The sequence below is a fragment of the Micropterus dolomieu genome, linkage group LG08 (genome assembly GCF_021292245.1).
Source record: "Micropterus dolomieu isolate WLL.071019.BEF.003 ecotype Adirondacks linkage group LG08, ASM2129224v1, whole genome shotgun sequence".
NCBI classification, from domain to species: Eukaryota; Metazoa; Chordata; class Actinopteri; order Centrarchiformes; family Centrarchidae; genus Micropterus; species Micropterus dolomieu.
The window spans coordinates 753,782-776,730 of NC_060157.1; the positions used below are offsets into that span (position 1 = coordinate 753,782).

At 42.3% G+C, this 22,949-nt stretch overlaps 1 protein-coding gene across 2 annotated transcripts in view; it reads left to right on the plus strand.

Moving 5' to 3' along the window:
- Positions 1 to 22,949, plus strand: part of cacna1fb (calcium channel, voltage-dependent, L type, alpha 1F subunit) — an 82,582-nt gene that overhangs the window by 10,200 nt on the left and 49,433 nt on the right. The window contains exons 2-14 of one of the 2 annotated variants that reach the window (XM_046055785.1): positions 1,621 to 1,874; positions 2,457 to 2,557; positions 3,027 to 3,132; positions 7,826 to 7,965; positions 13,007 to 13,158; positions 13,239 to 13,391; positions 15,408 to 15,604; positions 15,696 to 15,799; positions 16,992 to 17,143; positions 19,384 to 19,458; positions 20,595 to 20,676; positions 22,446 to 22,472; positions 22,547 to 22,707. In XM_046055785.1, the coding sequence (XP_045911741.1) occupies positions 1,621 to 1,874; positions 2,457 to 2,557; positions 3,027 to 3,132; positions 7,826 to 7,965; positions 13,007 to 13,158; positions 13,239 to 13,391; positions 15,408 to 15,604; positions 15,696 to 15,799; positions 16,992 to 17,143; positions 19,384 to 19,458; positions 20,595 to 20,676; positions 22,446 to 22,472; positions 22,547 to 22,707 (1,704 nt within the window). Of the gene's footprint in view, positions 1 to 1,620; positions 1,875 to 2,456; positions 2,558 to 3,026; positions 3,133 to 7,825; positions 7,966 to 13,006; positions 13,159 to 13,238; positions 13,392 to 15,407; positions 15,605 to 15,695; positions 15,800 to 16,991; positions 17,144 to 19,383; positions 19,459 to 20,594; positions 20,677 to 22,445; positions 22,473 to 22,546; positions 22,708 to 22,949 lie in introns of those variants that run through there. The other variant, XM_046055786.1, reaches the window with a different exon arrangement.

Below are 22,949 nucleotides of genomic sequence, written 5' to 3' on the forward strand. Positions count from 1 at the left end.
ACTTTATATACAGTTAGTTTTACTACTTTAACCTTATATAAAGTTAGCTATTGCTAACTACTTTATATACAGTTAGTTTTACTACTTTAACCTTATCTAAAGTTAGCTATTTCTAATAACTTTATATACAGTTAGTTTTACTACTTTAACCTTATATAAAGTAAGCTATTTCTAACTACTTTATATACAGTTAGTTTTACTACTTTAACCTTATATAAAGTAAGCTATTTCTAACTACTTTATATACAGCTAGTTTTACTACTTTAACCTTATATAAAGTTAGCTATTTATAATAACTTTATTTACAGTTAGTTTTACTTCTTTAACCTTATATAAAGTTAGCTATTTCTAACTACTTTATATACAGTTAGTTTTACTACTTTAACCTTATATAAAGTAAGCTATTTCTAACTACTTTATATACAGCTAGTTTTACTACTTTAACCTTATATAAAGTTAGCTATTTCTAACAACTTTATATACAGTTAGTTTTACTTCTTTAACGTTATATGAAGTTAGTTAGTTTTAACTACTTTATATACAGTTAGTTTTACTACTTTAACCTTATATAAAGTTAGCTATTTCTAATAACTTTATTTACAGTTAGTTTTATTACTTTAACCTTATATAAAGTTAGCTATTTCTAACTACTTTATATACAGTTAGTTTTACTACTTTAATGTTACATGAAGTTAGCTATTTCTAACTACTTTATAAACAGTTAGTTTTAATACTTTAACCTTATATAACGTTAGCTATTTTTAACTACTTTGTATACAGTTAGTTTTACTACTTTAACGCTATATGAAGTTAGTTAGTTTTAACTACTTTATATACATTTAGTTTTACTACTTTAACGTTACATGAAGTTAGTTAGTTTTAACTACTTTATAAACAGTTAGTTTTATTACTTTAACCTTATATAAGGTTAGCTATTTCTAACTACTTTATAAACTCTTAGTTTTACTACTTTAACGTTATATAAAGTTAGTTAGTTTTAAATACTTTATAAACAGTTAGTTTTACTACTTTAACCTTATATAAAGTTAGCTATTTCTAACTACTTTATAAACTGTTAGTTTTACTACTTTAATGTTACATGAAGTTAGCCATTTCTAACTACTTTATAAACAGTTAGTTTTAATACTTTAACCTTATATAACGTTAGCTATTTTTAACTACTTTGTATACAGTTAGTTTTACTACTTTAATGTTATATAAAGTTAGTTAGTTTTAACTATTTTATAAACAGTTAGTTTTACTACTTTAACCTTATATAAGGTTAGCTATTTCTAACTACTTTATAAACTGTTAGTTTTACTACTTTAACGTTATATAAAGTTAGTTTTAACTATTTTATAAACAGTTTTACTACTTGAACATTATATAAAGTTAGCTATTTCTAACGACTATATATACCGTTAGTTTTACTACTTATATAAAGTTAGTTAGTTCTAACAACTTTATATAAAGTTAGCTAGTTTTACCTACTATATACAGTCAGTTCTCCTTCAACTATATTCACTTAATGTGAGTACAGCAAACACGTTTCAGAAAATATTAAATATATTTAGAAGCTCTACATTGAGAGTAATTGCATCTTCTCTGTCTGTCTGTCAGGTGCTGGTCGTAATGGGTACACTAACGCAGTAGATGGGGAGGAGGGAGGAGGTGAGGGTGAGGAAGAGGAGGAGGGAGGAGAGGAGGATGGAGGAGGAGGAGAAGGAGGAGGAGAGGAGAGGGATCCAGACTGGGATGAAGAGCTGGACGGCGAGGACGATGGAGGAGTGAGGATGAAACGAACCGACACACTTCACTCGACCACAAGTTCAACTGGAACACAAAGGAGGAGAGGACAACATGCTAAGAAACAGGTGAGACTGAGAATCAACACGCTAACAAACATGCGAGACAGAGAGGCAACACGCTAACAAACAGGCCAGACAGAGAGGCAACACGCTAAGAAACAGGCGAGACAGAGAGGCAACACGCTAACTAACATGCGAGACAGAGAGGCAACACGCTAACAAACAGGCCAGACAGAGAGGCAACACGCTAAGAAACAGGCGAGACAGAGAGGCAACATGCTAACTAACATGCGAGACAGAGAGGCAACACGCTAACAAACAGGCCAGACAGAGAGGCAACACGCTAACAAACAGGCCAGACAGAGAGGCAACATGCTAACAAACAGGCGAGACAGAGAGACAACACGCTAACAAACAGGCGAGACAGAGAGACAACACGCTAACAAACAGGCCAGACAGAGAGGCAACACGCTAACAAACAGGCCAGACAGAGAGGCAACATGCTAACAAACAGGCGAGACAGAGAGACAACACGCTAACAAACAGGCGAGACAGAGAGACAACACGCTAACAAACAGGCAAGACAGAGAGGCAACACGCTAACAAACAGGTGATGATGTTGATGATGTCCTTACTCTTCCCCCTCAGGTCCAAGGCAGTAATCAGGTCCAGCGAGCTCCCAGAGCGCTGTTCTGTCTGAAACTCAACAATCCAATCAGACGAGCCGCTCTCTCTATCGTCGAGTGGAAGTATCCTGAAATCTGACCAGTCAGCTGTCAGCTTTGTACCAGTTTACTGAACTTGTCCCTTAGTTTACATTGATACGATGGTCATTAGGTCGTCTATGTAGATGGTTATTTCGATTCACCCAATCAAATGCAGAATAAAGCTGCAACATCTGCATTGTATCATAGGCAGAGCAGACAGTCACACAGAACCAATCAGCAGCCTGCTGAGCCACAGACTCTGAACGACCACATTAGCTTCATGCTAAAGTCTCCTTTTTGTATTACTAACAAACACGAACACACGTCTTGTCCTGAAGAAGCCGACAAACATTCACCAGGGAAAAGTAAATGCAATCACTTTGCAGGCTAGTTAGCTGATTAGCTTTGAGCTGTAGCACATTTAACAGAATGTAAAAAAGACTTGTGGAATAATCAGATGGCTGAAATGTTGTTTTTTGTCCCTGCTGAGCTTCCTTAACGTGTCTCTCAGACCGTTTGATATCTTCATTCTGTTAGCCATCTTTGCTAACTGTGTCGCTCTGGGAGTTTCTAAACCGTTTCCTGAGGATGACTCCAACTCCACCAACCACGACCTGGTGAGATTAATTACACAACTACACAGTTAAACACATTTAAATACACAAATAAAGACATTGAATGAATAAATAAAGAATATGAGAACATTTCAGTGGCTGTAAAGAGTAGCTGGAGGTTTGGGTTTGAGTTTGTCTGAGGTGAACAGACGCAGGTGGCGTTAACATTTCAGCCTCAGGTTAGTGTGTTTGTTCCTGTGTGTTGTTCCAGGTGCCTAGAATCTTACACCTTGTGGTTTCACATCACAGAAATACTGTTAAATGTTGTTAAAATAAAGAAATTATCCAGCAGATGTTAAGCTTTGGAGCCATTGAAAGATTTGATCTTAATGGAGCTAGGTCAGCAGTTTCCCAGTGCTTCCAGTCTTAATGCTAAGCTAGGCTAAACCTGTCCTGGATCTGGACCTGTACTGGACACACAGATAAGAAACCTCTGACTAAGCTAACTGGACCAGCTAACTGTAAAGCTGATAATACACGGTAATGAGTAAAGATTACTACCGTAATCCCTTCCCCCATCACTCCGCCACTTGCCCCGTCCCGCCGCTATCCATTCAAAACATAGTTGGACTTGCCACCAGCAAGATAGCCCAGCAACTTTGCTCAAAAAGTTGCCCCGTGTATCATCAGGTTAAGCTAACTGAAGCAGCTAACTAGCATAAAGACTGGCAGCGGGGAGAAACTGTTAGCCTAGCTAAGTATAAATAATAATAAGTCCAAGTTTGTCTGATTTGTCTGATGTGTTGTCTTATTTATTGAACAGGTGTTGAAATAGCAATGTAAAAAGGAGACATTGTGTTTTTAGTAGCAGTTAGCTTTGGTTTAAAGATTTGTCAGGGGTTAAATGTTAACAAATCCAATCGTTATCTTATTCAGAAGTGGCTTTCAAGGTATATGATTTTATTGATTTATTGAATTCTAAGGATAGTTTTAGCACTGGCTCAAAGAGTAACTTTAAGTTTTTGCATTATGACACATCTAGTACACAGTGTCTGCAGTACTGCAGGATTTTCGTACATGCTACGTGCATTTAGGCCCTATACTCCTGCACTACACCCTGCAAGATTCCCCAGGGCACACGGCCATAAGCCTTCTCCAAGTCCACAAAGCACATTTAGACTGGATGGTCAAACTTGCGGGCGGCACGGTGTTCCGGTGGATAGCGCTTCCTCCCACCATCCAAAGACATGCGGACTAGGTTGATTGTCCTAAATTGTGTGAGTGTGACTGGTTGTTTGTCTATGTGTGGCCCTGCGATGGACTGGCAACCTGTCCAGGGTGTACCCCGCCTTTCGCCCGATGTCAGCTGGGATTGGCCTCCTGGCCCCCGCGACCCTGTACGCAGGGTAAGCGGTTGACAATAGATGGATGGATGCTCAAACTTCCATGACCCCCATAACAACCTCGCAGAGCTGGTCCACTGGTCCAAGGCCAGGACAGAATCTGTGTTTCTCCTCCGGAATCTCACTGAGGTTTTCCCCCCCGTTTCTTCTGTCTCCTCCTCAGAGGAAGTGTTGCTCGGGTTCAGAGCTCCTCAAATGCTCCTTCCACCACTCCACAATATTTCCATTCTGGGGCAGTGGTTATCCTCCCCGGTTCAGCTCAGCCTGAGCCCTGCTTTCCCTCCCTAAGTTGCCAGAACTTCCTTGAGGCCAACCGAAAGCCCTTCTCCATAGCCTCCCTGAACTCATCCCACACTCTCAGCGGCCACAGAAGCTGCAGCCCTGTGTGTATCATTACAGCTGTGTTTTATTATCTTGCCATTCAGTATCTGTTTGTACAGGAGCCTCCACTTCTGCAGGAGGAGACATAGTTAGTAACACATTGATAATGTGTAATGAAGCACTCCTCACTGCTCCTGCTGTAAAGGTCAAAGGTCACAGATAGATACAGTAAATGATTGACAGGTCTGTGATCAGATCTGATCAGCTGTTTCTGCTCTGATGGTTCAGCTCTCTCTCTCACACCTCTTCATGTCGATGTCTCTCGACCTCTAGTTACAGTTTCACTGTAAACACTGTTCATGAAGTTGTCCTTTATTGAAGTGACGGCCCGACTGTGTGTGTGTGTTGTTCGTTCTTGCGTGCTCACTTTGCTTTTCTCTCACACGATCGCGTGAAAGAAGACGACTACAGCAGATAAGCGAGTGGAGGAAAAGATAAGAGAAGCATCTCCTTCCTGAACGAACAAGTAGAAATGTGACCTACAAAACTACTTCTGTTTGTACTTTTTAAATATATCAGCTTCAGAGTTTCATTATGTCAAACCACATTTTTGATGCTGTTTGTGGTGGGCTGTTTTAGCAACACTACTGCCGTGCCCTCTGGGATTATATCTGTCAGTCCACCACTTTGTTCCAGACTTCAGTATCTCAACAGCTATTGGATGGATTGTGACTGAGTATGGTTTATTCCTGTCTTGCTCAGGATGAACTGTAGTAACTCTGGTGATCCTCTGACTTTTCCATCTTTGATCTGTCCAACACTAATGATAGTCGCTGCAGAGCCGCTACTACAGGCTTGTAACAGTGTCACATTTCTCAAATTCTCTTAATTACAAATACTATAAGGAAGTTCATGATGAATCCCTGGTGGACGTGGTGACGCCGCTGAACACACCTCACCAACACATTCTCACTCCCGACTCACCACATACTGACACTTGGTCGAGGCCCTTTAGCGTCATTTTTAGACGTTTAAGGCTCCGCTGTAAACTTAGCAACGATTAGCAACAAAAAAATATGCAACGTCCGGTTAGACTTTCAGAATAAAACGCTGGCGTTTCGAATTGCCATTTTGAAACGGCGCGTTAATGAAGTTGTGAAACGTTGCAGTTTGGTTACGTTTAGGGACAAAAAGTACTTGGTTAAGGTTCGGAAGAGATCCTGGTTTGGGTTAAAATAACTACACATGTCAATTAACACCTAAATTAACCTACGTCACTTACGTCAATTTACGTAGCTCATGTAACTTCTAAAAAATATTTAACACGGGACACGAACCCCAGTATCCGGTCTTGGTTCTGGCCCTCCATCCACCCCATCCTCCTCCTTATTCAGTCTTTTCTGTTAAATATCATATACCTGCCTTTACCGTCACAAACTGACACTACAGGGTTTCCCCCACTGCGCTGAACTATGACGCTACAGGGATCCCCAGTGCGTTACAAACTGACGCCGATGGGTCTTGACCATGCGTCCATATGTGACGAGTCGGGGAGGGAGAACGGGTTGGCCAAGCATTGAACATGGCTTTCCAAAAGAAACAAAAAATACAAGGGTAGTTCTATGATAACCGTATTAAAACAGAGCATTAAAACAAGGCAAGATCAATTTTGTCCTCATTTCTATGCATGTAATAGATGATTCCATAGATCAGTTATAGCCACAGACTGTACATCTTTAAACTTATCAGTGTGTTGTGATCCCTGTCTGTCACAGCAGCTAAGATCATCTCTGGAAAATGATCTCTAGATAAGAGTGTGAGCCCTGCTACTGGTTTGATTCCCAGTGTTTCCATTTGCAGCTAGCAGAGAGATTTAGAGCCGAGAGGAGGCGGAACGACAACAGAACGAGATGAGAGCCGGACGCCAGTGTTTGTGTGTGTGTTGTACATCTGTGTTTGTGAGGACCAGTTTGCGTTTTAGATTTTGGGACTGAAGACATTTTGCCTGGTTCTCACTTCGTCAAAGGGCTGTTTGCTCTCAAGGCTGAAGAAAGGGTTGGTGTTAGACACGTAAACGTGATGGCTGATGCGAGGGGCAGGCGATGCACTGAGTCAGTGAGAGTCCTCCATGGTATGGAAAGACCAGCGCTGGTTGTGTGTTTGTGGTGCAGGGATGATGACAGATTAGTAATCCTCTGAAATGCTCTCAAAGCCAGGTCACACACAAACCCCAGCTTTCGGTCTGTGTGTAAAACACCTTATAAATGTCCTCCAGCATTCAGGCCTCCCTTCAGAGATCATTAAAGGTTCAGTTCACCCAAATTACAAAACAACACGTGTTCTCACTCCGCTGCTGTCTGTGCCGCATGTGGACAGTTAGAAGTCAGATCAGGATGTGTTGGCTGATTTCCTTCTTTAGTGCTACTTTTATTTACTCTCTTCTGTTCTACTGATTTATCTAATTTAATAGTATCTGAATACATTCATACGTTCTGAGTGTAGTGGGGCTAATTTCAGCGTGCACGATAAAGCTGAACCTTGAACCTTAAAACATTATCAGATCCAGGTCTCTCTCTTAGATCCTGATTCTTTTTTTGTCCTGGTCCTCTCCTCAGACTGTTGTTCTCTCTTTAGTTCCCTGGTTCTCTCCTCAGACTCTGGTTCTTTCTTCAGTTCCTTGTTCTCTTTATAGATTCTGGTTCTCTCTTTAGATCCTTGCTCTCTTTTTCGGATCTTGTTCTCTCAATAGATTCTGGTTCTCCCTTCAGATCCTGGTTGTTTCTGTAGACTCTGGTTCTCTCTTTAGTTACTTGTTCTCTTTATAGATCCTGGTTCTTTCTGTAGACTCTGGTTCTGTCTTTAGTTTCCTGGTTATCTGTCTTTAGTTCCTTGTTCTCTCTAAAGATTCTGGTTCTGTCTTTAGATCCTGGTTCTTTCTGTAGTCTTTGGTTCTCTCTTTAGTTTCCTGGTTCCAGAGGAGTGTTCAGTGATATTCTGTGGTTTGAATGGAACATGTTCTCTCTGTGTTTCAGGAACAAGTGGAGTACATCTTCCTCATCATCTTCACTGTGGAGACCTTCCTGAAGATCCTGGCCTACGGTCTGGTGATGCACCCCAGCTCCTACATCCGCAATGGATGGAACTTGCTCGACTTCGTCATTGTCATCGTTGGGTGAGAAAACAAGAATTTTAATTCAATTTATTCAATTCAATTCAATTCAAAAGAACCAATGGAAGCGTCGGTACTCTGTTTAGACCAGTGGTTCTCAAACTGGGGGACGGCTGGCTTGGATGTTGAGAAGACCCACAGTTACATGAATATGATTCATGTGGTGACATATTAAAAAGTGCTCTGATGCTAGCAAAGCTATCTTGCTAACCTGAATGTTTAGTTTATTTCAATCATGATCAATGATTGATGAACCTTTTTTGGCCTTCTGAAGGGGGCGTGACAGAAGAAGTTTGAGAAACACTCGTTTAGATACTGTTCTCCCTTTCCAGGTTGTTCTTTAGATCCTGGTCCTTTTGTTATGTGCTGGTTTTCTCTTTGGATCTCGGTTCTTTCTTTAGATTGTGGTTCTCTCATTAGATCCTGGTTCTGTCTTTAGATCCTGGTTCTTTCTTTAGACTCTAGTTCTCTCTTTAGATCCTGGTCCTTTTGTCATGTGCTGGTTTTCTCTTTGGATCTCGGTTCTTTCTTTAGATTGTGGTTCTCTCATTAGATCCTGGTTCTGTCTTTAGATCCTGGTTCTTTCTTTAGACTCTAGTTCTCTCTTTAGATCCTGGTCCTTTTGTCATGTGCTGGTTTTCTCTTTGGATCTCGGTTCTTTCTTTAGATTGTGGTTCTCTCATTAGATCCTGGTTCTGTCTTTAGATCCTGGTTCTTTCTTTAGACTCTAGTTCTCTCTTTAGATCCTGGTCCTTTTGTCATGTGCTGGTTTTCTCTTTGGATCTCGGTTCTTTCTTTAGATTGTGGTTCTCTCATTAGATCCTGGTTCTGTCTTTAGATCCTGGTTCTTTCTTTAGACTCTAGTTCTCTCTTTAGATCCTGGTCCTTTTGTCATGTGCTGGTTTTCTCTTTGGATCTCGGTTCTTTCTTTAGATTGTGGTTCTCTCATTAGATCCTGGTTCTGTCTTTAGATCCTGGTTCTTTCTTTAGACTCTAGTTCTCTCTTTAGATCCTGGTCCTTTTGTCATGTGCTGGTTTTCTCTTTGGATCTCGGTTCTTTCTTTAGATTGTGGTTCTCTCATTAGATCCTGGTTCTGTCTTTAGATCCTGGTTCTTTCTTTAGACTCTAGTTCTCTCTTTAGATCCTGGTCCTTTTGTCATGTGCTGGTTTTCTCTTTGGATCTCGGTTCTTTCGTTAGATTGTGGTTCTCTCATTAGATCCTGGTTCGTTTGATATATCTTGGTTATCGCTTTAGATCCCAGTTTTCTCTTTAGATCGTGGTTCTTTAAAAAAAAATCATGGTTCTTATGTTATATGCTAGTTTTCTCTTTGGATCCTGGTTCTCTTTTTATATCTCTAGATGATGATTCTCTACATACATGGAAGTCCTCCCCTTAGACTTTGGTTCTCTTTAGACATTTGTGCTGTCATAAGATGTTCCCTCTAGCATCTCACTTTTTGTTGGTCTGTCTTCAGACGGTTTTCTGTTTCTCTTTTTAAATGGGGTCCTCTCTTTATGTCCTGTTTCTTCCTTTAGACCCGGTTCTTTCTATAGACTGGTTCTATTTTTAGATCGTGGTTTTATCCTGTGTTATTATCCTGGTTCTTTCTTTAATTCCTGGTTCTCTCTTTAGTCTGTAGCTGTTTCTTTAGACCCTGGTTCATTCTGTAGACTCAGGTTTTCTGTTCATATCCTGGTCCTCTATTTATTTCCTGGTTCTCTTTATAGAGTCTGGTCCTCTTTAGTTTGTGGCTCATTCTTTAGATCCTGGTTATTTCTGTAGACTCTGGTTCTTTCTTTAGACTAAGGTTATCTCTTTAGTTCCTGTCTCTCTCTTTATATCCATTCTTTTTTTAGACTCTGGCCTTTTCTTTTGATCCTGGTATTTCTGTAGACTCAGGTTTTCTCTTCATACCCTGGTCCTGTCCTTAATTCCTGGTTCTCTTTATGTCTGTGAAGATTTTCAGTTATCCAGGTTATAGTTATCCAAAGAAGGTTAAAAGGGCAACTGGACTTGGTTGAAGATACTAGAAGACTTTTTGTCCCTCATCCAAAGGACTTCTTCAATTCTGACTGACTGTTAGGGAAACTCAGCTATTTAACCTCATGGTCGTTCAGTCTTGGCCTCAGGTAGTCCTAACGAGCATAACGACTGTCGTTACAACAGCCAGGAGCACTAACGAGCGGTATCAACGATCCTGACATACGGCCCCACTGAGGTTAAATAGCTTTAAATAGAGTTTCCCTGCCAGTCAGTCAGAACTGAAGAAGTCCTTTGGATGAGGGACGAAACGTCTTCCAGTATCTTCAACCAAGTCCAGTTGCCCTTGATTTTAACCTTCTGTGGATGGTCCTCTTTATAGAACCTGGTTATTTCAGTAGACTCTGGTTCTCTCTTTATATCCCGGTCCTGTCTTTAGAACCTGGTTATCTCTTTCTGGTCCTCCCTTTATTTCTTGGTCTTCTCTTTAGGGTTCTCGGTTCTTGTCCTGTGTTTGACTCTGTGCTGAGTCTCTCTGTGTAGTTGAAGCAGTTTTCAAAGAGTTGTAGCAGTAAATCGCATCTGACTGCAGTAAACTCTGTGGTCAGTGAAGGAACAAACCCTCCAGCGACGCCACAATTTATCTCATTTTAGTGTTTTTGTGTTGAGTGTATGTGACAGCTGACCGTGATCACTGTACACAGCAACTAAATATACACACCCACCCTCCTACAATAAACTCAGCTGTCACCACATAAACAGAGTCACTGCTGTGAAACAGGGAATTTAACCCCGACTCTGGTGTTGAGGATGCCTTGCTGCAGGCCGTGAAACAGTAATACCTCCGAGTTCTTCTGCAGCATCTGTAGTAACTAAAAAATGTTCTCTTTAGCCCAAATAATCAGGAGGCAGCACACTTCATCCTGAGTCCAGGTTTGTCCCAGGCTAGTTGACATTTTGATTCTAGATAACCAGTCACCAAAACAGGAAGAGAAAAAGTTTTTTAACCAATGAAATGACACATTCAACAGGACATTTCTTGTTACTGGTTTGAATGGTGTTCACACCAGATATAAACCTCTCCAGCTACAGGTTCTCACTCCCAACTCATCACATATTGACGACGCGGTCGAGGCCCTTTGGCGGCCAGGGTACCGCTTTAGCGTCATTATTAGGCTTTTAGGCTTCGCGGTCAAGTTAGCAACAATAAATATACAATAACGCTAGTGTTTCGAAACGTTGCCATTTTGAAACATTATGTGACGAGTCGGGGAATGAGAACAGGTTGGCTTCCGAGTTCCGAGCGGTTGTTTGGTCCGCACCAGAGCTTGAGTCTGGCGTTCCCATCAATCCAGACAAACCACACCAAGGGGGTAAACGCTCCAGGGTTAATTTAAACCGGACAAACAAGGTCGGTGTGAACTCGCCCTATGTCACATGATAAATTCAGTATAATGTCAATTCAGTTAAATCATCCTCACCACTCTGCTGCGCTCAGTTAATACTTTCTTTCCCTGTTTAATTTATAATTTTATGTATGCTGTCAGTGAAACTTTCAATTCAGTCTCAATTGTGTGTGAAGTGTTGCATTTCAATCCTTGACAGCAATCACAATAATACAGAAAACAACGTAGTTAGAAGGCAGGCAAAGTGTTATCACAGAGCAGCAAGTGTGACTTCCCCCTGCTGCTGACGAAATGTTATACTAAATTTATCAGGACATCAGGGAAACATGGAGGAAGTACAGATTGAAACAGAAAACAGACAGGGACATAAGAAATAAAGGTTTTAATGAGGGTCAGGGTCACCTGCTCAGGTCACTATGAGTCCTCCATGTTGGTTTATGTCCTCGCTGCAGGACAGTGACGTGACTCAGCACGACCTCGGGGCGATGATGAAGCCCGTTGTCGTTGTAGAGCTGCCCAAGGACACTCTGTTCCACTTTGCAGTCAGAGATGATGCACCGAGAGGCGGCTGAATGTGGGACACTGAGGGGTTCTTTTAGTGTTTTGACTTGACATAGTGGAAAAAATAAAAGTTTCATATCTGGTTTAAGAACTAATCACAGAGCAAAAACAGCTCTGATCAAACACACTGATTTTTTTGCTTCTGTTTTAAAAGTGCACGCCTTTAATTTCGATCTGATCTTGTCCTTCCATGCAGTTCATTATAACATTTTAAATGGTTTGGGTTGGCAACAGGACTCTGCTGCTGTTTAGTGCAGTGCTTCCCAAAGATTTTTGTTGTACATTTTCTCACTGGAAAAATGACAATATAGGTTGTTTGTGCACTACCTTATTACGTCACATATTTATGTTTGTGTCTGTACAACGGTAGCAAAGGAGGAAGTTGGGTGTCGTATTATAAATAAGCAGAAAGTGCCCATAAGGAGATGGATGGGTCAACCCTCGGACTGTCATTTCGGAGAACTGTGTTTGAGTCCTGTGTGAAACCAAGTAAATGTTGAGTTATTTTGAGTATTAACTTAAATAGCATTACTGCCTTCCGTCAAATGACTTACGCAATTTACTTACTTTAACCCAAACCACGACGATTTCCTTAACCTGACCAAACTGTGACCATTTCACAACATGTTTAATATCATGTGACGTAGGTCATGTGACTTACGTAACGCAGTTAATGCTCATATGTGTCGTTTGGGGAGGCATGGCCAAACAGCCTATGTTGTCATTTAGGTTGTAGGACATTAACAACATCTTTATGTTAGATTTTCAAAATAACTTTTACACAATAAACATCAAAATCACCATAATGGCATAAGTTCTGACAAAGAAAGACCATTCCTGACATCATATGTGCGTGAGCTGGATTTCTTATATAGAAAAAACAAAAGATATATTTCCACACTCATGACCACCGTTATGCAGACGACACCATGCTGTACATCACTCTGTCATCTTTGTTACATCAGCTTGTATTGGCTGTGTGGAAGTGTTTCTGCCTTTTTTTAATCCGGAAACTGAGGCTTAATTTTTGATGAGCTGGATCTTAAACTTTGGTCTCCCTCTTCTTCTTTTTGTTTTTGTTGTTGTTTGTGCAGGTTGTTCAGCGTTGTCTTGGAGACGATGACTCATAAATCTGGCGAGCAGGCGACCAGTCATCATGTGCCGGGGAAACCTGGAGGTCTGGACGTCAAAGCTCTAAGAGCCTTCAGAGTCCTGAGGCCCCTCAGACTGGTTTCTGGAGTTCCCAGTGAGTTTACTGGACTGGAGGAAGTGTGTGTGTGTACGTGTGTGTGGTTGTACGCGGGTAAAGCTTTGTGTATCTGTCAGGTCTGCAGATTGTGTTGAACTCCATCATGAAGGCAATGGTTCCTCTACTCCACATCGCTCTGCTGGTTCTCTTTGTCATCATCATCTACGCCATCATCGGTCTGGAGCTCTTCATAGGACGCATGCACAAGACCTGCTACTACATAGGACTAGGTACACACACACACACACACACACACACACACAATATACAGGCCAAGTCTCTCATCAGAATCAGAAACAGCTTTATTTCCAAATAAGTTTACACATACAAGGAATTTGCTTTGGTGACTTAGGCTCCATCCACACTTCTGCGTTTTTATTTAAAAATGGAGACCTTTTGCTACGTTTACACCTCCCGTCCAGACTAAAACCGCGAAAACAAAGACCTAAAATGGAGAAGTTTGAAAACGCTGCCGGCCCCGTTTTTCGTTTTAAGACTCTGGGTAGCGTTTTAGTGCGGATGGGCAAAAACGGAGGACACACACGCTCACGTTTGGCTCTCTGATTGGCTGTTATCAGTCATGCAAACCAGAAACACGATGCTACTGATATAGTTTTTGATTTGGTATTTTTATTTAAAAAGTTTGTACCGTGCAAATAACACCTACAGCCTACACGTACTGTGCATGTTGTCGTTTACTTTGCGACGACTCCAAGTCTGTTTTCTGCCACCACAGTCGATTTAAACTCCCGTGTTATTTTCAGTAACATTCCCAGCTTGTTTTTGGTCCATGCAAAAAAAAAAAATCTTTCTAGTTCTTTGTCTGTATTTCTTTATTCTTTCGCCAAGTCTTCTGTAACTACAGAATAGACCATCTGCTTCATGTTTACACCGGGACGTGCATGCCCAGAGTATGTGAACGGCCACTAGATGTGCGGTTTCAGTCGTGTTACAATAGACGGAGATCAATTCTGATACGTAGCTAAAACGCTGCTGTGGACAGAGATTATATCGTTTTAAAACTCTTTTTTTAACTGAGTAGTGTGGATGGGGTCTGTAGGGAATTTAGGGAAAGATAAAAGGAACTGGTTTAAAAGAAGAGGAGGGAGAGAGGGCTACAATGTTAACTGGGCAATATAGTCTTGAAAAGGTGGGTTTTGAGGGCCTGTTTGAAAGATGGCATGGAGTAAGCCTGTCGGATGTGGCGAGGGAGGGCATTTCAGAGGGTAGGTGCCCTGTCACCATAGGACCGGCGCTTTGTCCTGATGTTTTTAAGTGTTGCTGCGTCCGCAGACCTGAGGTGCAGGTGTGGCGGGAGAGGAGGTCGGAGACGTAGAGAGGGGCCTGGTTGTTCAAGGCTTTGTAGCTGATGAGTAGAAGTTTACAGTGGATCCTGTAATTAATCGGGAGCCAGTAGAGGTTGTGAATGACGGGGGTGATGTGATCTCTGCGACGGGTGGAAGTCACTAGTTCTGGATGTACTGAAACTTAATCATGATTTTGTCAGGTGAACCATAGAGGATGCTGTTGCAGTAGCCAAATCTGAAAGTGATGAGGGACTGGAGCAGCTTTTCTGCAGCAGTAAAGGATAAGTCCGGCTGGAGGTGTGCAATGTTCTTGAGGTAGGCAGTTTTTGTCCTGGGCCAAGAACGAGAGGGTGGAGTCAAAGATGACTCCAAGGTTGCGGTCCTATGTAAAGGGGTGACGATGGAGCCGTCGATGTTCTATGGCGGATTGTGCAATGGTATGTAAGAGGAATCAGAGGATTAACATCTATATGTGGAAAACATTTACAATAAAATGCTAGAAGACAATTGGAGAGTCAACTGGAAATATCTTCCATCCATCCATCGTCAACCGCTTATCCTGCGTACAGGGTCGCAGGGGGGCTGGAGCCAATCCCAGCCGACTTTGGCGAAAGGCGGGCTATACCCTAGACAGGTCGCCAGCCCATCGCAGGGCCGGAAATATCTTCATAATCTTTAAAATAAACTATACAACAAATTCAATGTTTCAGATGTCTATTAATTGATACAAGGAAATACGAAGTAATGTTGCATGAAACATCAATATTTTAAAGGAGATAGTCTGATGTCACACATTTGGCTGATATGTACTAACATTGAAGGCAAATGTAAAAATAGAGGAAACATTTAAGGAAATATCAAATTAAATCAATAAATGTCAGCACACACAGACCGAGTGAAGCTTTTGGCTCGTTCTAATAAAATACTATTATTTTGCAGATAATTTTGTGGAGGACGACCCGGTGCCGTGTGCGTTTGCCGGTCACGGCCGTCAGTGCAACGTTAACGGGACAGAGTGTCGGGGGAAGTGGGACGGTCCCAACGGAGGAATCACCAACTTCGACAACTTCTTCTTCGCCATGTTGACCGTGTTCCAGTGCATCACGATGGAGGGATGGACGGACGTTCTCTACTGGGTAAAACGCTCTCTCTGTTTATCAGGCTGCTGTTCTTCATGTCTGCATGAGCTACCAGGTACTCTAACATTCCCTCTGTGTGTGTGTGCAGATGAATGACGCCATAGGGTTCGAGCTGCCCTGGGTTTATTTTGTCAGTCTGGTGATTTTTGGATCGTTCTTCGTTCTCAACCTGGTTCTGGGAGTCCTCAGCGGGTTTGTTGTCTCTCGCAACATGAAAAACTCACTTTAAACAAGCAAATTCTTAAAATGAAATCGACATGTTACAGATCCACGGGTCTACAGAGACTTTATAGTGTTTGTGTGAGATCTAAAGGTGCAGTGTGTAAAGCCTGATTTATAGTTCTGCGTCGAGTCTACGCTTTCGTAGATAGCTACACGTAATTGCTCTGCAGTTACGCCGCCAAAACGCTAGCTGGCAGTGGGGTTTCCACGTTCCAATGTGTTGACTTCTGCCAGTGAGCCGGCTAACTTCCTGTTAGCCCTCCGCTAACTTGAATGGGGGTAAAATAATAATCATGCAGCTCTTCTAGACTTTCCAAATGTTATCGGACCGAACGGATCAAACCCTGATAGTGAAACATGTCGCAGATGATGTGATGCTCAAAAAAACTGATCCACCGTGTTACAGCCGCTGGTTTGGCCCCTAGCTTCAAAGCACGAAGCACTTGATGCTAGGAGGAAATGATGCTACCAAGCCAACCAATCAGTTCTTGCGGTCTGCGTTGCCAGAAAGGGTAGTTAAATTTTTGGGGAGGTGCTCGTCAGGCTACGGTGCAGGGTATGCGGCTACACATAGATTTGCAGCAGAAGTAAGTCAGACTGAATGACCAGAATTTTAGTTTCAAACATTCAAAGAATGAACCTGAACGTTCTGACATTATGTCAAAGATGTCTGTGTGTTGTGTTGCAGAGATATCTACTGTACATCCTACCCAGCTGTCCCAGGCCTGTCCTGTCTTTTAATACCACTTTGTACATCCGGACTCACAAAATATCAAAAAGGAATTATTCCCACAAGTTTTTTCCTTCTCAAACAGAAAAATCAAACCGCACACGTTCTGAATTCAAGTTTCTCTTTTTCACTGAACTCATGACCTTCTAAAACTTTATTCAAACTCTACAGAAACTAAATATAACTAACCACGTTCCACTGTTGCAACAACCACCAGCTCTAGTTTACCCTTAATTCATGAGTTAGAAGTGAAAATAGTCTGCCTCCACGATGGCCGACCCCCCTCTCGTCCTCTCCCGCTTCACGCCTCTCCTGAACCCGCCGTGTCTCGACCGTCCCCGGAGTCAGAGTCAACAGGTGGAGAGTCTCAGTTCTTAAAGATCTCACCTTTAAAAGTTGTGTTAATGTTGCGTTAACGTGTGAACGTTGCAGAGAGTTCAGTAAGGAGAGGGAGAAGGCGAAGGCTCGGGGAGATTTCCAGAAGCTGAGGGAGAAGCAGCAGATGGAGGAGGATCTGTGTGGATACATGGACTGGATCACTCAGGCCGAAGACATGGACGAACTGGACGAGGACGGGAACCCACGTAAGACAGAGACGCTGTGTGTGTGTGTTACTGGTTTTGACCGGTTGTGAACATTGTGACACACGTCTGATGAGTGGATGACTGAACTGTCAGTTCAAGAATCAGGTGCGTTTGTGTAGCCTCTTGGACCTCGGCGCCCATGCATCAGAATCAGAATCAGACGTTTTTACATTTACAAGGAATTTGCTTTAACCTCTTAACATTCCAACAGCCCACCCAAGCTAAAATCCAATGCAAACCATTTCAAGATACAATCACCACAGCGGGTCCAATCAGCGCCTCTGTCAGACCGACCAGTACAATCAAAATTGACACGACTCACCTATGAAGCCTCACAATAACTTAATCCACCGATCGATTATATCCCAACAAAAACAGTCTTGTAACGTTGTCAAAGATCCAGACGATCCAATCCAGTAAAAACATTTAGTCCAAAACATGTTATTCCATCAATAAATCCCCAGGGACGGCTGCGGTATTATTTCATATCTGCCGGCAGACGCGGCTCGTATGTCATTGTAACTGTAATAACTCCGATTTGAATGTAAACAACTATGATATCTTATATTCAAATTAGCCGCTGAACTCTGACCTTTCGAATGACACCAAAAATTTTGTAACCAACTGTGCCGATGACTGGCACTTCATGTAGCCAATGAAATTCTGAATATAACGACATCCAGCTTTAAGTAGGAAGTTCATGATCTACCAGCAAAAAAACACGTCTGCGTCGAGCTGCCGCCAAGGGGCGGGGCTGTTTTAGAAAAAACACGCTAAAGGTGTGTTCACACTGAAAGCGAATTTAATATTTGCCTCGCTTTACTCACGCGAGTTTGACCGCTGGACATTTTGTGTGTTCACACACACATCGCGTTTTAAGTGAAAAAACACAGCCCGCGGATACTTCAGCTATATGAACCCAAAGTAAACATGTTGCTGTGATTTAATTGCAATAAATAGATCAAACTGATGCTGAAATAACTAGAACATGATGCTGTTTTGTTAAACATATGAATTGATACTTTGTCAGGTCTGTCAGCAGGACAGCGGCTTCTAAAATGTTTGTTTTCTGAATGGAGTTGGGATCAATCAGGGCTATGCTACGCTAACCTGTTCACAGTAAAGTACAACGACAGCCGGAATAAACAGTTACAGACACATGTTTTCTGAACTCACCAGGTAGTTCAACCTCCTCGCTTCCTTTTCTCCAACTAATGTCCAGCTTTGTCCAGTTTTTATATAAATATGTAGTAGTAGTCCAGCTGAGCTAACGATGCTAACAACAACACTGGAACCAGATATGAAGCTAGCTGTCGAGAAGCTCCAGTGAAGATAAATCAAGTTATAATCCCAAAAACTAAAGTCAAAAGCTAATTTAATAAAAGTAGTTAACTCTGAGCTCCTCCCGCGAGTAAACGGCGTAGCTTTCAGAGCAGAATCCAGACCGACTACGGAGTTTTATCTGTCCCAAAGCTGCAGCGCTGCTCTGGCGGATTGTCATGACACCGCTCGCCTGGTCCTCTCCAAACAGCGCTCCGAAGCCGCCGGTGACGTTTGGACAATGTCAGCACTGATAGGCTTTTGCAAGATCGTGTCAAGCAAATATTTCACCCAAGTTCAAAAATATTAACTATTCTAGTTCTATTAACTATACAGAGAATTTCCGCGCCGCCCGGAGCGAATTTTGCATCTTTGCATGGACTTTGTAATCAAGTCACCCAAAACACTGGATTCGCTTTCGGTGTGAACACACCGTAAGACAAACCCTCAGGAAAACCTGAGTAAAAGTAAGTAAAAAGTCATTTTTCATGGTACTGGTGTGAAGTTTAAACTTGGACAGGTTAAGGCTTTATGCTGCGGCCCTACAGTGTTTCCCAGCTGTAGCTGTCTGCATGCATTTGTTAGCAAACATTTTGAAGCGGAAACTAAAAATGTATTAGTTTTAGTTTGTTTAAACTTATATTAATCAATTCCAGTAGCTCTTACAGTCATTCTGACTTTTGGGTCTGACTCCCCAGAGTGTTTCTTTCAGAGAAGCCCAAAACCAGGCAGATACTCCAGATGGTTCAAGAACTACATTCAGTTTACTCTGGATCTGCCTTGAAGAGGCGTTTGCATGAACTTTACAGGAATGTTAAGAGGTTAATGAACGATATGAAATAGACAAAATGTAGACAGAAATATTAGAAATATGTAGAAAGTACATAAATGTATATTTTCTTCTTCTCTCTGTCTCTCAGGTCCGTGTCTGGGTGATCTGTCAGATAAGAAGAGAGGGAAGTTCGGGTGGTTCAGTCACTCCAATGAAACTCACGGTGAAAGCTCGTTCTTTATTATCATATTATTAACACACACACAGCGCTGCAGGAGTGTGTGCGCTCTCTTTCAGTCTAAATGTAGAAAGACTTCACTCATATCTGGGTCTGTCATATTTATCTGACCCTGTTTCACATCAGGAGGTTTTAACGTTCTCTGTCGCTTCAGCTGAATTCAGATCAGATCAGAAAACACGTCTACAGAGTCAGCTGAACAGGAAGTACACGAAAACTGTCAATCAGAGGCGGTGATGTGAACAAAGAATGATTCTACAAATCATTTGAGCCAAAACAAGAAAGATGGGTTGTTTTGTGTTGAATGTTATTTATGCTGTATGTATATGTACATAATACTGTGTACATGTTTGCGTCTAAGCAAATAACAGAATCCATAATAATGATTATTAACAATATCTAACACGTCTAAACAGTTATACTGTGTTGTATAATTAATGTTTACAAGCTGCTGAAAAACTCAGGCCTAGTCCACTCATACACAGGTATTTTTAGAACCGGAGTTTTTCCTCTTTCATTTTAAAAAAATCTCTGAAAATGCAAAAATACAGATGTCAGGCGCCAAGAGCACGCCAATCTGACATCAAACACAGCAGATAACGGCAAGCCAAAAACTCCGGTTTCTACACGACAACACTGCAACCGGCGTTTCTTAAAATCGTCAGCCCGGCAGGGATTGTTAAAAATGTCCAGTTTCAGCGACCTGATGCTGCGTTTCCGTCTGGACGAACGGCCAAACGGTCACGGTTTTGAAAATCCCCGTGTTCGTGTAGACGAGGCCTCAGAGATGTTGTTTTCACACCTTTACTAGAAAAAAAGAGCTCTGTGATTTTTTTTCAGCCTTCTGATTCACTGATATTCAGTTTGAAGCATCTTTGTAAGATGTTTTTTTATGACAGATTTAGTTATTTATTTCCCCAAAAACCTGTAGAAGGAGACATGATGAGTTATTTCCTCTCAGGCTGAAATCAGCTCCGACAACCTGCAGTTTGAATGTTTGAAACGAATCTTCTGCCTGTGGTCAGACTCGGATCAGGGTGTCGACACGTCGACTGTACAAATGAAGTAACTGATGTTACACGTAGATAAAGTTCATCTGTCTGTCTGTTCCCGTCCGTCAGCGAGTCTTCCTGCCAGTGAAACAGCTTCTGAGAACACCGTGAACATCGACGAGGAACACACCAACTGCTGCCAGGCCTGCTGGTAACACACACACACACACGTCAGTCATTTTATTTATGAAGCACATTTTTAAAAAAAACAATGTTAACCAAACTGCTGAACAAAAACTTCAAAACTGTTAACAGCCCTTTAAAATCGACTCTGTATTTGAGTGGTAACCAGTGAGGAGCAGCCAGTGTCGGGGAGACGCGGCCCCTCCTCCTGGTACCGGTCAGTAATCTACAGCCTCATTCTGAACAAGCTGCAGGCGTCACGATGATGATGACCGATGCTAAAGGACAAGGAAATGCACTAAGTAATCAATTTAGGAGGAACTAAGAGTCTTTAACAGAGACAAAGGATTTCAGTTTTGTGAAAGTCCTCAGGTGGAGGAAGCTTCAGTGCTGAATCAAAGATAACGTGCCGGACGACTTCCTGTCAGAGAAAGAAAACAGGTTTCAGAGCAAACGTCTGAAGCTGTGTGTCAATTCAGATACTTTAAGCCCAGGTCACACTACACGATTTTAAGATTGATTTGCCACATTTGCGTCAGGCCGTGATCGGGAGTAAATCAGCAATCGATCGGCGGTCGGCAGTCATGTGTGAACTACTCAACAACGCATCAAAACGGCTCCCCGACACATTTCTGACACATCGCCGATGTCTGCCAGATATCTAGCACGCCAAATACCAAACAGCTGTTTCCTGTGTAGGTTCGTGCCATTTCCCGTTTCACATTTCACGTGTGTTTTCTTGGCAAAACCTGGTTTGGAGACCAGCGTCGGGTGACGGAGCCACTGTCAGCCCGTGTAGTGTGAGACCCCCTGTCACCGATCAGTCAGGTAGTGTGAACGCCACGACCTCTTCAAGACTCCCGTCACAAGACGACAAGTTGTGTGAACGGCACGGCCGACGCTGAAAGTCGTGTCGTCCGCACGAGGCTTTATTACACTAACATACATCACAATGGGTACACTATGTACTAATGTTGTAGTCTAGACCGAACCAAGACGGAGTCAAGACCAAGACCAGTTCCCTACATTACATGACATGATGATAAAATGTGGAACGAGATCACAGGTGCTTCTCAGATTGATTAGAAAGATCCACATTCCCATTAAAACCCCCACATACAAACACTAAGAGCTGAAACCAACGTAAGCATCTTTATTCAACACTCCTCTTCCTCTTCCTTTTGAATCAAACACTGCCGTTGTTCACTAACCAGAAATGACGATCACAACATTTGACCGATACTTCTTCTTCTTTTTAATCGCAAATTGTTCCTTAAAGCCAAATTATCTGCCAGCTTGTTTGCTTACTTGTCTTCAATTCAGTTTTATTAAAATTGAATGAAACTTAACGTACTTATGCTTTTACGATCGCAACTGCTGCAGCTTCCTTGGCCACCATTTTCACCAGTTTGAAAATACTCTCCTTCCACTACGTAGCCAAGATGGCGACCGTTGAACACATTCACCCTCAACATTTTGACCGTTATGAGTGCACCATTGGTAGTGCGCTGCATTTTGCTTTGTTTCTCAGTGTGAACGCACTCACACGCTCAAAATAGCAAGTGTGAGAACGGAAAGGTGCAAACTGAGACACGGTATTTATTTTGTTGTGTTTCCATTAATTAGTCCAGGACGGTTAAGTCATTTGTTACTTCTAATAAAGTTTCTACTGATGTTCAACAGAAATGTTCCAGTCAGTAGTCATGATCTTTTCTGTAGCGCCCCCCTCAGGACAAACTGCACATGCTTAGCTCCTCTGCTGCTGAGGTTTGTGAACTAACTTCAGTCTCGTTTCAGCTCGCGGATGATGAAGATCGCCTGCTGGTGAGTTCACTGACCGTCAGACATTCAGGAACGTTTCACACGTTACACTCACTAACCGTCTTCCTCTCACTCAGTCGGACGCTGCGTCGGTGGAACCGAGTCTGTCGCAGGAACTGTCGCACTGCCGTCAAATCGGTGACGTTCTATTGGCTGGTTCTGCTGCTCGTCTTCCTCAACACCTCCCTCAGTGCCTCCGAGCACTACAACCAACCTGATTGGCTGACACAAGTCCAAGGTAACAACAATCAGTTACATCATCAGTGTTGTATTGACGGATTGTCCTCTGTCTCAGTAACCAAGCAGGAACCTCCGGCTCTGAAAAGTGAACCCTTAAACCTGCGTCCTCTCCAGCAGCCAGCAGGGGGCGACTTAAACCTGCGTCCTCTCTAACAGCCGGCAGGGGGCGACTTAAACCTGCGTCCTCTCGCAGCCAGCAGGGGGCGCCTTAAACCTGCGTCCTCTCTAGCAGCCAGCAGG